This window comes from Lissotriton vulgaris, unplaced genomic scaffold, assembly GCF_964263255.1.
Source record: "Lissotriton vulgaris unplaced genomic scaffold, aLisVul1.2 SCAFFOLD_683, whole genome shotgun sequence".
Taxonomy (NCBI): Eukaryota; Metazoa; Chordata; class Amphibia; order Caudata; family Salamandridae; genus Lissotriton; species Lissotriton vulgaris.
In genome coordinates this window covers 821,011-836,486 of record NW_028251994.1, presented here as the reverse complement: position 1 = coordinate 836,486, position 15,476 = coordinate 821,011, and the positions used below count along the sequence as shown (strand labels likewise).

The 15,476-nt window shown below is 41.8% G+C and overlaps 1 protein-coding gene across 1 annotated transcript in view; it reads left to right on the top strand.

Moving 5' to 3' along the window:
* CRYBG1 (crystallin beta-gamma domain containing 1) overlaps positions 1-15,476 on the top strand; it is a 325,937-nt gene that overhangs the window by 111,370 nt on the left and 199,091 nt on the right. Inside the window, exons 6-7 of the mRNA XM_086950969.1 lie at positions 2,415-2,565; positions 5,672-5,811. Of these exons, the coding sequence (XP_086807095.1) occupies positions 2,415-2,565; positions 5,672-5,811 (291 nt within the window). The remainder of the gene's footprint in view (positions 1-2,414; positions 2,566-5,671; positions 5,812-15,476) is intronic.

Here is a 15,476-nt window from a genome sequence, read left to right as displayed (position 1 = left end):
CTGAAAGCCTTCCAGACAAAACTGTACAACCAGAGAGTGTTGATCCAAACAGACAACACAATGACGATGTTCTACATCAACAAACCTGGAGTATCACAATCAGCTCCGCTATCGAACCTAGCCCCGGAGATATGAAGATGGGCCAGCCCACTAAAAATAGACTTGCTAGCCATACACCTACCAGGGAAAGACAATGTGGAAGCGGACTGGCTCAGCAGACAGACATCGGCATCCCACGAGTGGGAGCTCAATACACAGGAAACGCTAAGGCTATTCAGAACGTGGCGAACACCGACAATAGACCTATTTGCAACACACCTGAATGCAAAATGCCAAAGCTTCGCATCCAGGCAACCAGGGGAAGGATCCCTGGGGAATGCCCTATGGATAAGCTGGTCGAAAACATTTGCTTACTCTTTTCCCCCGATACCATTGATACACAGAGTAATCAACAAGTGCAGAACCAGCAACATGACTCTGATCCTGGTGGCACCACAGTGGGCCAGGCAGACCTGGTACTCACAGATAATGAAAATGGCACAAGGCGCTCCCCACAAGTTCGGGAAAAGGAAAGACTTACTCTCCAGGCAAGACGGAGAGGTACTACACTCAGAGCCAGAGAGCCTCGGCCTAGCAGCATGGCTCCTGAAGACATAGAGTTCGCGCACCTGAGGTTACCTGAGAGCACCCTGCGGGTACTACGAGAGGCAAGGAGACCTAGCTCACGAAGGTGCTATGTGGCGAAATGGAATAGGTTCACACAATGGTGCAGCAAGAAGAAGCTACACAAGATGACAAGAGAATCAACGGTGCTAAGGTATCTCACGCACCCGCTGAAGGCAAAGCTAAGTTCATCCTCGCTGAGAGTACCCCTGGCAGCAATAGTAGCCTGCACAAGAGGAGAAACAGGGAAGAGTTTCTTTACATCACAGATAGTAAAGAGATTCCTGGAAGGGGCAAAGAGGATCGCACCTCCAAAGAGGATGCCACCGCCGGCATGGAACCTTAATTTAGTCGTAACAGAGCTCATGAAAGCGCCATTTGAAATGATTCATAAGGCCTCCCTACCAATGCTAACAATGAAAACAGCCTTCTTGGTGGCAATCACCTCGCTGCGCAGGGTGAGCGAACTACAGGCGCTAACGCTACAAGAACCCTACATCCAGATACACAATGATAGGGTGGTGATTAGAACTGACCCACACTTTATGACAAAGGTGGTGTCAAGGTTCCACATCAACCAGACAGTGCAAATACCAAGCTTCTTTCAAAAACCGACCACAATCGCAGAGAGGGCACTGCACACTCTGGACGCTAGAAGGGCAGTAATGCACTACATAGAAAGAACCAAGGAGCAAAGAAAGACAAAGCAGTTCTTTGTATCCTTTGCAAGCAGTTTCCTGGGTAGACCAGTAACAAAGGGAACCATTGCACCATGGATCGCACAAACTGTACAATTCTGCCACAAACAAGCAGACCAACAAGTAGCAGAGGGGGCACGGCCCTACTCTACTAGGAAAAAAGGAGCAACAATAGCCTTCCTGGCTAACACACCCATTCAAGACATATGCCTGTCGGCAACATGGGCTTCAGTGCACACGTTCACTAAGCACTACTGTGTGGATATACAAATGAACAAGGAAGCACAAGTAGAACAGAAGGTGCTTCAACATATATTCAACAACCAACGCTCATCTTCCACCCAGCTGCCACAAACATAACAACCCGCTACAAAGTCTATGCACAGCATAGTGAATCCAGAAAGATTCACGCTGCAAAACGAATAATTTCTTACCTGTCTGTGTAGTTTTGCAGCTTGAAGATCTTTCTGGATTCACTAGCGAACCCACCCACCTCCGCCAGAAAGATGAGGCTGGAGAAGCAGGTGGTAGTACAAGGACAATACTGAAACAGACACATTGAAGGACAAAACGGGTAAATCACTTACTTGAACATTGCCAAGGATTTGCAAACAGAACACAAAACGAGAAAAAAAGAAACCGAAGATGGCGCCCAAGGGTGTGAGCTTCCACAGGAAGTGTGCCGGCGTCACGGGAAGGACACCAAAAGGTGGGACATCGACGCCCACCTGGGCTACAAAAAAAAGAGAGAAAAGACTACGATTCCGGACCCAACCACTAGACCGCAGAATAATGCACAGCATAGTGAATCCAGAAAGATCTTCAAGCTGCAAAACTACACAGACAGGTAAGAAACTATTCGATTCCACTGCCACGTGTACTTTACAGGTGTCTGCTTCTGGTCACAATTAAAAGGAGTTGAGAGAATAATGGACGTTGTGATCAGTAAAACAAAGTTTAGAAAGAAAACCTGTTCTGCATAATGTCTTTGGTTTCGTTTCATTCAAATGCTGAACATGACAATGTAACTACCATAACTATTTTTATCTTCAGCTGGCTACTCTATGAGAAGCCTAATTTTGAAGGCCTCTCCATTCCTCTGGAGGAAGGTGAAATGGAACTTACCAATCTGTGGGGTGAAGAGATTTCTGAAGAGAAAGGAGCTCCACTCACTGTGATTGGGTCACTACGGCAAGTCGTTAAGGTAATATTAACTGCATATTTTTCAGATCTCCACTGGGTTAGTGTGACAAATTCGGTTTTTGATTAAAGTGGGTGAAACCCTTCTCCAGCAACAACCACAATCCTTATCAGGGTGAACCACAAAAAGTCACTAAATTAACCTGGTAGTTTGGCACAAAAGCAGCCAGGCTTAACATAGAGGTACATTGTTAAGTATTTATGCGGCACACAAACAGTAATAAAGTGAAAGTACAAGACAAGAAATATCCCACACCAATTTAGAAAAATAGAGTAAAATTGAATAAATCAAATGAGGCCAAAGTGACAAAAATCCAGTCACTTGAACGTGAGATATGCAATTTTAAAGGTTTAAGTAAATATCGCGACAAGAAGCAGAAAGCGCTAACTCTGGGTTTCTGGTCATGCTAGACTGGGAAAAAGTCACAAGTTCAGGCCATGCGGGCCGGATACAGAGACCAGGTTAGTCCTGCTGAAAATCTTGCCTTCTCAAAGTCTGGCACACACAGTTCAAAACTTCAGGGTTTCCTAAGAGGAGCTCAATCAATGCCAGCCAAAGGTGCAGGACCTTGCGAGGCACCTTGTGGGGATCAGAAACTCACTGTAGCAGAGGCCACCAAGGCTCAGATGGGTCCAGTTGCAGCAGATCAACAGGGTGGCCTCTGGAGATTATGTTCCTGTAGCTCAGAGCAGGAGGAGGTCGGCCAACTGACCCTTAGTCACTGTAGTTGTCGTAGGTTCAAGGAGAAAGTCCTCTCTCCTTCAAGCAGCAAGGCAGGTCTCTAGCAGCAGGCGGTCCTCTTGTAGCAGCAGGGTACTTCTCTGAGAAATAAGACAGGCCTTAAGCAGCTGGGCAATCCTCTGAGAAGCCATGCAGGTCTCAAGCAGCAGGGCAGTCCTCTGGAGTACAAGGCAGTCTGTCTGTCTGTAGTCTTCTGCAGGTCCCGAAGTGAACCGTAGAGTTGGTCTGAGGGTCCATTATTTCTACCTGTTGCCAGCTTTGAAGTGAAAGACATGTCTGGGGGTGTTCCCCGCTCAGGCCCCATTTGTCTGTGGTGACAAAAGCTTGTGTAAATCTTTGTGAGTGTGCTGAGGCAACGCCCTTGAAATGTAAGTGCGGCAGTGAACAACTCCGCCCCTCCCATTCTGACAGGGTGACCCTCTCCCAGCTACACCCAGGTCCTATTGTTCACTTTCTGAGCCCAGTACACATTCCTGATAGTGTAGCAAATAACAGGCCCAGGCAGCCAGAATTCATAGAAGACCTCAAAATGTTTAGGGCAGAAAAATGCCAACTTTCTAAAAATTGCATTTTCAGAGTTGCCTTCTAAAGTCTGGCTTTACCATTAAAGAGGATTTTAAAGTACAATTTGTTGGAGTCCAGGATATTTCTACCTGCTCCAAATCAAAAGTTAGCACTCATTAAATGTAATAAGGTAACACAATGTTATCCTATGGAAGAGATAGGCCTTGCAGTAGTGAAAAAGAAGAACAGATTTAGTTGTTTTTCACTACCAGGACATGTGAAAATTAAAAGTACATGCCCAACTTTTTAAATAATATGCACCCTGCCCTGTGGGTTGTTTAGGGCCTACCCTAGGGGTGTCGTATGTATTTAAAAGGGAGGTTTAAGCATTGGAAAAGGTTTCTTTTGTCAGGTCACATTGGCAGTTTAAAACTGCCCACAGGCTGCCATGGAAGACATGAGACATTCTTTAAACGACTACTTAAATAGGTGGATCAATAAGTGTTGCAGGCTCACTGGCTGCATTTAATTTAGAGGCCCTAAATACATGTAGTACCACTGTACTAGGGACGTATAAGTAAATGTAATGTGCCAATTGGTTGTAAGCCAAATTTCACCATGTTTTAAGGGGTGAGCCATAGATTGATTAGGATGTAAGTAAGGATTTGCTCTTTAACAAATGTCATTGGCATTTATATGTCATTTAGGTAGAACGTTATTTTGTCATTCTGAGTACTAAGACAGAGAATTGGTGTCTAGGTCTATGTATTAGCTACATACAAGGCTTTTCAGCGCAACCTTTCACAATTTCCAAACAGCAAAGTGGCTTTTGGTGACCCTGTTGCACAACCCTGATATGAGGATGTGTCCCTGTTGTATTAAATACACTATGTACTCAACAAGATCAGTAAAGATGAATCTCAGAGAAGCGAAGAAAAAAATGTAATTAACATCTTCATAGCATCTACAAAAATCGAAAAATTAATCTTTGCAATGGCATATAGCTAATGATATCAGCCACTTTGGGCAGTGATATTGAAGTTCCCTTTCAGTCTGATGTACTGAGGCAGCTTTCAGTTGAACACTGTTCACCCCAAGGGAGCAGGAGCAAAGAACATTTTGTTTGATCTGAACGGGTGTGCCAACTTTGCTTCTGAAACCTGATGCTACATTGGCCTGTTGAATAGACGTTCTTGTTGTCTGGTGTAGCCCACATGTCTTGATTTCATGCACGTAAGCCTTGGAGAAGTGCCACCATGTCTAGCAGTATGACACGCAAAGAAAGGGTAACCAATATCTTCAGCCAACAATAGAGACTGCATTAGCTTTACTAATGCAAATGTTTTAGAATGGACACATGCCTTTTTTTCTGAGTCTGAGTGAAATTTTAAACAATAGTAAATCTAGTGTATCTCCATGTTAAAAAGCAGGGATCATAAGAAAACTGACAATCTATACAGTCTGTGACAACTTGTTTCTGCCAATGTGAGCTGGTTTTAGTCTTGCATAAGAAAAACATTTGAAAATGTACCATAAGATGAAACAACACATTTTGTGTAGTCAAGTTGAACCCTATTAGCAATAGAGTTGTAATGGTGATGTAGACATATAGGACTTCATTACAAGTGTCCTGTTCCAAGTCCCGGTATCAGTAGCCACCGGAGTTACCAATAACATCAGCAGCTCTGAGTTGGAGTTTTTTAGCTACCAGGTATAATCAACCACATCAGCATTAAAAATCAGCTTGTTATAAGGACTAGTGATTTTTTTCGATCGAAACATCTAGTCCTTTATTGTGAAAAATTTGCCCACCAAACTGAACAGAACAGCTCATCATTAAATAACCTTTTTCTAATTTTCACAGGATTACAGAATATGCCAAATAGACCTCTTTACAGAAGCTGACGGATTGGGATTGGTGACTCCATATTTCGACGACACAGAAGAAGTACAAGTGTTTGACAGATTACAAAAGACGTGTTCCATAAAAGTCCATTGGGGAGTGTAAGTATTCTGTTATAAACATTCAGCAATATTGTCATTGTTCATCGCTGGTTAGAAAGTATTCTATTAGGTAAGGTGATAGTTATTTTGAAAATATTTTTTTCATTTTGAAGGACAGCTGTTTGTATGTTCCCCTAAATAGTTGCATTTGTGCAAATACGTGATGGTTCATTATAGAAACACTCCTGCTGCTAAGGAGGAGCGATGTTAAATACGCATATGTGATTGCAAAGTTTATATAAAGCTTAACTTGCTGATAGAGATAGCAAAAGGTGTGAACATTGGTTCTTAACAATAACGAATGTCCAGTCAAGGGAGTAGCCAGAAAATTAAAGTGACCCCCCCCCTCCCACTTTAAAATATTAGCTCTTATGGCACAAAGCCAGTGAGCCGACCTCTCCCTAGAAGAGTCCCTTCTCTCTACATCCACGCATCTATTCATTCACACTTTCACCCTCCCGTTCACCCATTGATAGCCATTAATTCATCTTTGCATTCTTACAACCCATTCATTTTTTCATGCATATTCAATCTTTCCTTATTCCATCCATTCACTCTGCCGTCCATCCATCCTGATATCAATCCATCATCCTTCCATACCCTTTGGCATTCATCCACTCTGCTATATTTTTCACTCTTCCATCCACTTTGCCTTCCATTCGCTCATCCTTTCACCCACTCATCCTTTCACCCACTCTTTTGTCCATCCATCCACCCAATCATCTCTTTACTCGAACATCCTTTCCCCTGCCCATTCACCTATCCATCCCTTTACTGTGCCATCCTTTTACCTGTCCATCCACCTATCAATTCATTATCCCTCACATCCATCCATGCATCTCTTCACTGGGCCATCCTTTAACCTCTCCATCCATTCACTTAGTCTTTCATTCATTCATCCATCTAACTACTCTTTCATCCACCCAGTCATTCAGCCACCTACTCATCCCTCCATCTTTCCCTCCTCCCTTTCCCCTGCATTCTATTCAATAATAATCCTTCATTCCCTTTTCTATTTACCCAACTTTTGTTTTTCCTTGCCCCACTTGTTCTGCTATTGATGTTGTATTCCTTCATAGTGTTAATTATGAGATTTTGTCTGCCAGTTACAGACAGAAGAGGCCCATAACTCGACCCAACCCCGTTGTAGCTACCAAAGCAGTGAGTTCACGACGCCGCTGTATCCAGTCATACAATTTTTCTGCACAATTACGAATTTATCAAATTAGCCACATACTCCGCTTTCAACTATATAGCCTGTAGAGCAGAGGTCTTCAAACTTTTGGTTACCGAGACCCCCCTGTCAACATTTTCAAGCGTAAGGACCCCCTCCTGACAAACATTTCTAAACCTCTAGGTTATGAGGAAGGTGAGGACCAAATTATGCGACAGGCTTGACTAAATTGTGTGAGTAGAAAATGTAAATAATGTTTTGTGATGCTGTGTATTTTGGGGGAGTATTACTTTATTATTTAAAATGTTTTAAAATACAGTAATACTGAGGAAAGATTTCACCCCATCAGTACCAGTTTATTACCAAAATACAGCAATTAACATCAGAAAGATGTCTAGTCAACCTCTGTGAAGGGCCTCCCAATCCGCAGGAATACACGCTGCCACATTAGAAGCTCACCTAGCCATGGCCGGGAGCAGCAAGGGTGCATTCAAACCGTGGCGGTCTTATGCAGAGTTAAGCAGTTTACCCATGCCCCTTTCCTCTCGCCCCCTTCCTTCCATCCCTCTCTTCTCTCCCAACCCCGGATCCCTCTCTCACATTGCAGGCAGATGGTTATTAGCCCCAGGACACCTTTTGGTAACAGTAGGGCACTACAAATGTAAATAATAGGCAGAAGCAGGGGATCCAATAGACCCGAACTTCGGGGGGTGGGGGGTTAACACTCCCAGTCAGGACTTGTCCAAGCACTGGTCGCCCACGGTGCAACAGTCTTTCCACCTTCTCCATGAATTCCCTCACTACCACTCACCAACAATACACCTCATCTCTCTATATCACCATTCTGACAAACATTAAATTTTTTTATAGCGCTACTCATAGCTTACTCACACTCAGTTCTGTGATGTGCATGGTACATCTTCTTTGTACCAGGCACTTTAACCTTCTGCACTGTATGGGTGACGAGTGCCCATGTGACTGCACGGTGAGCAATGCAACAGTGTGAGAGTAGGGTAAAAGGAGTGACTGCAGGGTGAGTGAGGTGACCATATGAATTTGGGTTCGGCTGCAAGTGCAGAGTGGGACGAATTAGTGCATGGTTAGTGATGGCCTTGTTTGAGTGAGCTACAGATTGAGCAGTGAGGGGGGGGGGGGACAGGTGAGTGAAGTGTCACATGAGTGCAGGGTGAGAAGTGTGCTCGTGTGACTGCAGGGTGAGGTACAGAGTGAACAATGCAAGCGAATTTTTAGTGCAGAGTGATCACTGTGAGTGCAGAGTGAGTGGGTGAATGTTGTGAGTGCATGGCGATCAGTGTGAATGCATTGTGATCACTGCGAGTGCTGGGTGAGCGGGTGAATGGTGTGAGTGCATGGTGATTGGTGTGAGTGCATGGTGATCAGTGTGAGTGCATGGTGATCAGTGTGAGTGCATTGTGATCAGTGTGAGTGCATGGTGATCGCTGGGAGTGCAGGGTGAATGTTAAAGTGAAGGCGAGAATGAGAAGTGAGTAGTCTGAAAGCAGGGTGCATTCCCAGAAACTTGAAGCGTAGGGTTCAACTATTGCTATAATGGCATTAATCAGGGTTCGAGGGTGGAGGAAATAAATAATGTGCTGATACAGCTCAATATTTTGATGGCCCAGAAATAAGCAGTCACCTACAGCTGTATTTTTTGCACTTATCTGTGAATACTTAGAACAGCAAATATAAATAGAAAGCACTTTTAATTGTGTTCTAGGGATGCCTCAATAATCCATGACTAATAATTAAAGAGAATAAAGACAGAAAAGTCATATAACTAATTAATACATACTTTTTTATTTATAACTCAAGTTAGTGTCGAGCAGGTCTCTGCAGGATCTTTAAACAACACATAGCCGGCATGTTTCTTTTGGCAACCCAACTTTATATTTCTTTTCATTAAATGCATTCTCACACAACAGCAGTAAGTGTAAAAATACAAATGTAAGGAATAGGCAGAGTGGGGGCCCAGGGGTACTGGAACCAGGAAAAACTAAGCTTTGGTAATCAGTTAACAAAGGCATGTAAATATGCTAATGGTCTTTAAAGACCTGTGAAAAACTCGGCCGGAGATAAGACTCCAGACACTGCCCAGCCGAGGCCCCAGGAGCGCGAGCTGCACTGCAGCAGCCCGGGCTGAGACACAGGATGAGGGAGGAGGGGGGCTGAAGCCCTGGAGGCCAGGGCAGAAGTGACACTGTGAAGGCGCGACCCCCTTTGCATCGCTCCACGGCCCCCCTGGGGGTCGCGCCCCACAGTTTGAAGACCCCTGCTGTAGAGTTTAACAAAAAATTCTTCTAGTTTCAATGTTTCAAAAGTTTCTAAAAATGCACCACCTGGTGCTGCTGTGTAGCAGATAGTTTTCAAAGATTGACTGGTCACCTTTCAGATGCTGCTTTCCTTATCTAGGTACAAGTGATGTGAAATGTTTGCTCGGATAGTAGTAATGTTTAATGGAATCACAAAATAGCTAAATAATACTGCCCAAGAGTGTGTCACATTATACAGTATAAATGTAGTCAACCGAGCCACGTGATGTAGTCTTCCAATGTCTTTTGATATCCCTTTCACACTTGTTGAATAAGAATTTCTGTGTAGAGTAAAACTTTGAATAAAACGCACAGAAAGATCTTTAAATAATTTCTTACCTACGCCTAAAGCAGGTACTGATTTTCATCTGTTTCTGCAAATCCTCATCACCTGTTTTGGGTTTCAAGCTCCTAGGGTGAATGAAAATTACCATGAAAATCCTATGAAGCTTACTAAAGATATTTAGGAGTGTCTTACAAGTCTCTGACTACACACGTCGTTTGTTACATTTAACATGAGATAGAGTAAGCTGATTACGCACTCAGAACTTTTTTTTATTTATAAGAAGAATTGCATCTCTCCAATTTCTTTATACATGAAAGTGATGGTATCAAGTAGCCCAGTTGACCAAGGCTCATGATGGGAGCTGGAACGCGTCAGGACTAATGTGAGGGCTGCACACTGCCACTTTTGATGTATGAATATATCACTGGGAACTCCAAATTTGGCTTCTACAATGCTCTTTTCTGTGTAGGGGTTGGCTGCGGGTGCTCCTTACCAAAGTGTTAAGCTGCCCTGTAGGGTCTATGGCTCCTTTTAATGGAGGACTTGTGGAAGATATATATATATCTATCTATCTATATATCTCCACAATGCCTCCTTACGATCAAAGGAGAAACTCCACTTCAGGCGTGTTCAAAGTGCTTGAATTCTGACCGCATTAGTTGTATGACGCATTTTGGCATCAAAAAAAGGTTGCTGGCAGCCATTAAAGGAATCTGGGGTGTAGTTCTCTGCCCTAAAGTAGTAAATAAATAAAATATAAGGTGGCAGGGTAGGAGTACCATTCTCCTGTCTGTGCCATTGGGGGGATCAAGAGGGATTCTCCTCGTGTGTATTCGTCTGTAATCTTCTATCATTGTGTGAACAAATGGGCCAGTATTAGGAGTTAGAAAGAAGTATATGTCTGTTTTCCTGAAACCCAGAGATGACCAACTATATACTCCGCACCCCACTTGTGTCGGCCAAGTTGGGGTACAACACTGCCGCCTTGAGTCTAACTTATCAAGTAGACTCATGAGACACAATAGAGAGTTTTAACCTCTGCAGGTGGCTGAAGCTTTTGCGAAAATTAACTCTGTGTAAATATGTTTCTTCTGTTTAACTTAGTCCTCTTTTTCAGTGCAGTCAGCTTGTTTGTGGAGTTTTCATATATCACAATGGGGGAGTTTTTAAAAACTAACGACCTTATTTTGAATTTCGTGGATGGTATAATCCGTCACAAACGTGACTGGTGTCTCGTCCACGGTATGACGAGTGCATTATATCCTCTGACACTTGTAATACGGCAGACAGGATATCCGTCACGTTCGGACTGGGCATCCTGTCCTCTAAAATTTAACTAAGGCCACAAGAGTACAGAAGATACAAAATTGACAAGAAATATATTGTAATTGAAATTGTGCCTCTCCTAGTGTTAGACTCTTAAACATAATAAAAACACTTCTCTCCCAGTGTTACAATATATCGAAATAATCTGGTTAACTTCTTTTTTCTATCATAGATGACTCCATTCTAAAGCTGCAGTGTTGGTGCTCAAACGTTTATGTGCGTTGTGGAATGCAAAGGTGCATGATAGGCCATACTCAAGCAGTAAATCTTGTCATGTGTCTAATAGGAATCCTGTTTCTAGAGGTATCCGATTAATTCTTGTGAAATTAGTCATGACCCAGTGTTCATTCCTTGCATAGCAGAACCTTCCGGAGATATTTGTGTCTAGCTTGGCAGATGCTAGAACAGTTAACGCCTAGTTTTAATGCTGTGTGAAAATAGGTTCTGCAGAAATGAACAACCTTTTGGAAACGTTGGTACCGTTAAATACTGAATAAAGTTGCCACTTCACAAATGCTCAAAAGACAGTATGCTCCGTGTGCAACAAATTACATGCTACCCAGCCATTCTGTGTACTTTATTATACCGTGCCGCTTTGGACAGGTTCTAGAACTTGTTATATCTAATTATCATTCTAGAACACATTTGATTATACGGTTTGCACACATATTTACACTTTGACTAAAAGAGGTATCAGGTTAAGGTCTTTAGGCATTTACAGTAAATTTTGAATATACATGTGTCAATTTTTCCAATACAGAGAGGTTCATTAGGTTAGAAGCGTGCAGCGGGCTGTGCACGTTTACCATTTGATTGATAGATGTGAACACTAGTACTACAGGGATTTGCATGCAGGTAACCTAAGTTATATGTATGCAGTGGATAGCATAGGTGAACATTTAGTTACTAAGTTATTGTGCTGTAGGCCTTGCACATTTACCAGTGGGCTAACAAAGGGATCTGTGCTTATAGGTCGTCTGTATTTAAAGTTCGAGTATGAGGCCCAGCACAATTGCACAGTTATTTCTGGACTGTGAGCGGCTTTAAGTTTGAATATTTTTTGGCATTTGGCAGGATTTATCTGGTCACCGTGCTCTCGCTGTAAATTGCACATTAGGAACGTTTCAAAAATATCAAAGCTTTTCCTTTTTCTTAGAACAATTACATTCTTACAAAGGTCGGTTTTTCCAAGTATTATGGTTGTTTGAAATTTCTCTTTAAACATGACTAGCATCGTTCTGGCAAATGTTCAACGTATACCTTGTTATTTGGGGAGACCTTTTAATCTGTTGTTGTAATGTACATGTCTTATACATCCTCCCTGTGTTTCCCCCTGCTGTCCTGCTTGGCCCTTGATGATGTAATTGGAATGTTGGGTGGTTGTTGAGTAAGCATATGTCAGTTGGCTTGAAGGGCTGAGCAGTGGAACTGCTCCTGGTGGGTTTTTTTTTTTTTTTTTTTTTTTTGTAGCTTCTCTTATTTGCTTCTGGTTTTACCCTTTGGATTTTGTTTTTACCTCCTGTGAGGTGTGGTTTTTATGGTTTTGTTTGAGTGTCTAAGAGTTGTGCTCTCATTTGGTTGTGAGTAACTTAGTTAGTTACTCCATAGGCCATGTGCCGTTATCTTGCTTGTGGGTGACTTAAGTCTGTCTCCCCAGTAGTTTTTCTAGGTTTTTGGGAAGTGTTTTCCCTAATAGGGTGGTTATTTGCCCTATTTTACTGGTTTTTGTGTATTTGGGAAATGTTTTTCCCAATAGGGAGGTGATTTGCCCTTTATCTTATTTTCTGTGTTTTTGGGATGTATGTTTTCCCAAATGGGTGGTGATTTACCCTTTACGGTATGTTTCTAGGTTTTGGGGAGGTGTTTCCCCTAATTTTCTTTGTATTTTCCTTTGGGAAGGAGGTGGGGTGAGGATGGTTTGCCTCCGTTGTTGTGTCTGTAAAGTCTGAAAATTCTAGTCCTTGTCTTTATTTAAATGTGTTTGGTGTGTTAGAAGATTTTGTTCTTAGATGTCGAATCGTTGTGTTATTTGGCTCTTTGTTTCTTAATTTTCTTAACACTCTCTTTGTGCTTTTATATCTTTGCACTCTTACTTTCTTGTGATTTGTTTTGCATGTTTGCTTATTTTACATTTGTTGATTTTGATAAAAGGGGGATGTGTTGTAATGTACATGTCTTATACATCCTCCCTGTGTTTCCCCCTGCTGTCCTGCTTGGCCCTTGATGATGTAATTGGAATGTTGGGTGGTTGTTGAGTAAGCATATGTCAGTTGGCTTGAAGGGCTGAGCAGTGGAACTGCTCCTGGTGGGGTCTCCTGATTGACTCTTGATTATCTCCAATAAACTTATGATCCTAATATACCTGGAGACTATGGATCTTCTTAAATTATAACATCTGTCTCACTGGATGTGGTGTCGGTTTACAGCTATAGTCAAAGATCCGGCGTAGCCCACTCCTAAACTGAATTTGAGTCCGTGCCTAGGGTTCCTTAAATCTGTGATTTGAGGCTCTGGAAAATAGGTCCAGAAAAGGTTATTTTTAAATAAAGCGGATCTAGGATCATGAAAGCCCTCAATTTGGTAACCATGCAATCATACATGACACTTTCACCCACCCAAGACATTGAGCCATATTTAACATGGAAAAAGGCATTGAAATTTGGATTTTATCACACACGATACAAGTTCGCCTTCATTGCTTAGTATAGTTTTGGTTGGCATTAAGGGATTCCTCTAGGCAATGTAAAATTGGGTGCGAACAATTTTGTAGGGCCGTTTGTATAATTAATCATTTAAGGAGGGCAAAATATTTTAGCTTAATCGTGATATTTTATTATGATTTTATTTTAAGTTCGAAATTTTTGTATGTGATTTCATGGTCAATATTGACCGAATACAGATGCTGATGGCTCTCGTAGGTGCCTTTGATTAACAGAGGTATACAGATGACCTTTATATTTCAAGCTTGAACAGCAGGGCCTATCTTTATGCTTGTACGCGGTTGTGTTGTCAGATCAGCCCTTCATTTAAAATGAGGTGTTTGAAAACACTTGGATTTTTTTCAAACAATATTCATAGTATTGTGGATAACGTTACAAGCAGTTTTACATAATCTTCAGTCAGTATACTCCTCGTTTCAGTCTCACTTTCTTAATTTGTGATGTCACTATGGTGACTACCTAAATTGACACATTTTTTAAATTCAAAATGAAAGAAAATGGACAAAAAGTAGAGATAAATTGCTGACCCCTGTAGTTCTCATTTAACATAATTTATTAAATCATTCACCCCTGCGCGTCGGAATGGCTTGTGGTTGACAATGTGTTAAAGGCTGCTACTAAGTCTTAATGATAGCGGACACTTTAAATGCTGAAACTATCAAACTATAAAGACCTAGTGCAAACTATCATTTTGTACCAATAAATATTTCTTTGCACAAGGATGACAAAGAGCCGGGACAAAGGCTTACTTACATTTGCTCTTCTATGGCTGCTGCTACATTTGGATTTCTGACTTTGATTGGATTCACGAACAATGCCTGGAATTTTTCTGTAAATCTACAAAAGAAAGTGTATTCACACAGAATTTCAGCCAAGTGGAAAATTCTCTTTATGTAAATCTGCAGTGAATGTGATTTCACATCAAAAATATTTTCCCCTGTAGAAAAGCACTTTTTCTAAACCCTTTTAATTGTTCCCTCTCAATTTAAACCATAGAAATGCAGTCAATCCTGTTGTTCACAGCACCATTTTATGCTTTTCTGTTTTGGAAGCCTACGTATAAGGATAATATCAGTACCTACAAACTTGCAACTTAGAAAATATTCACCTATAATTGCAGGTTGCCCCACCTTGGCATGTCAAAATGTCTGTCCACAGATATGTAGGTATTAATCTGCTTTTACAGGTTGCCTCACAACGCTATGTTTGCAAGTGCATCAATTCTGACTTACTGAATGTATGTTGAAAGTGAGAAACTTACATGTATACTTTAAATGTAACAAAGCAAAAATCGAAAAAGTGAGAAATGTTTTACATATTTAAGTAGCTATAATATGGTTATATCTAACCGCTAACCTTTACTGTGACATCATTGCTTTTCCCAAACTCCTAAACGTAACCCCTATTGGAATCGTACATTGATGATCTTCCTGTCACAGAAAATGAAATATAAAAGCAGAAGGGGAAATTAGCTAGCCTAAAAAACAATACGACGAAGCCTATAGTTTTCTGACTTGCTCTTTCAGTCATTAGCCAGACCTAATGGTTTAGGCATTCAGGTGCACTGAATTTGTATTTCAGCCGCATGAGTAGTGTGTGTGGAATCTTAGGGTCAGTTAGATGAAGGAATGTGCATGTTGGGGACGAATGTGGTTGCTGGGGACACCAAATAGGGTTTCCTCTTATGGAAAACAGTAGAAGAAACAGTAGAAGAAAGGGCCATTGGCGTCCATAGCAATTCTTTTGTTGTGCGGCAAAGTGATCCGAAATGTCTTGCAGTGAAAAAAGGATTGCTTTTTGTATACAGTACTTGTTTGAGATAAAGTTTT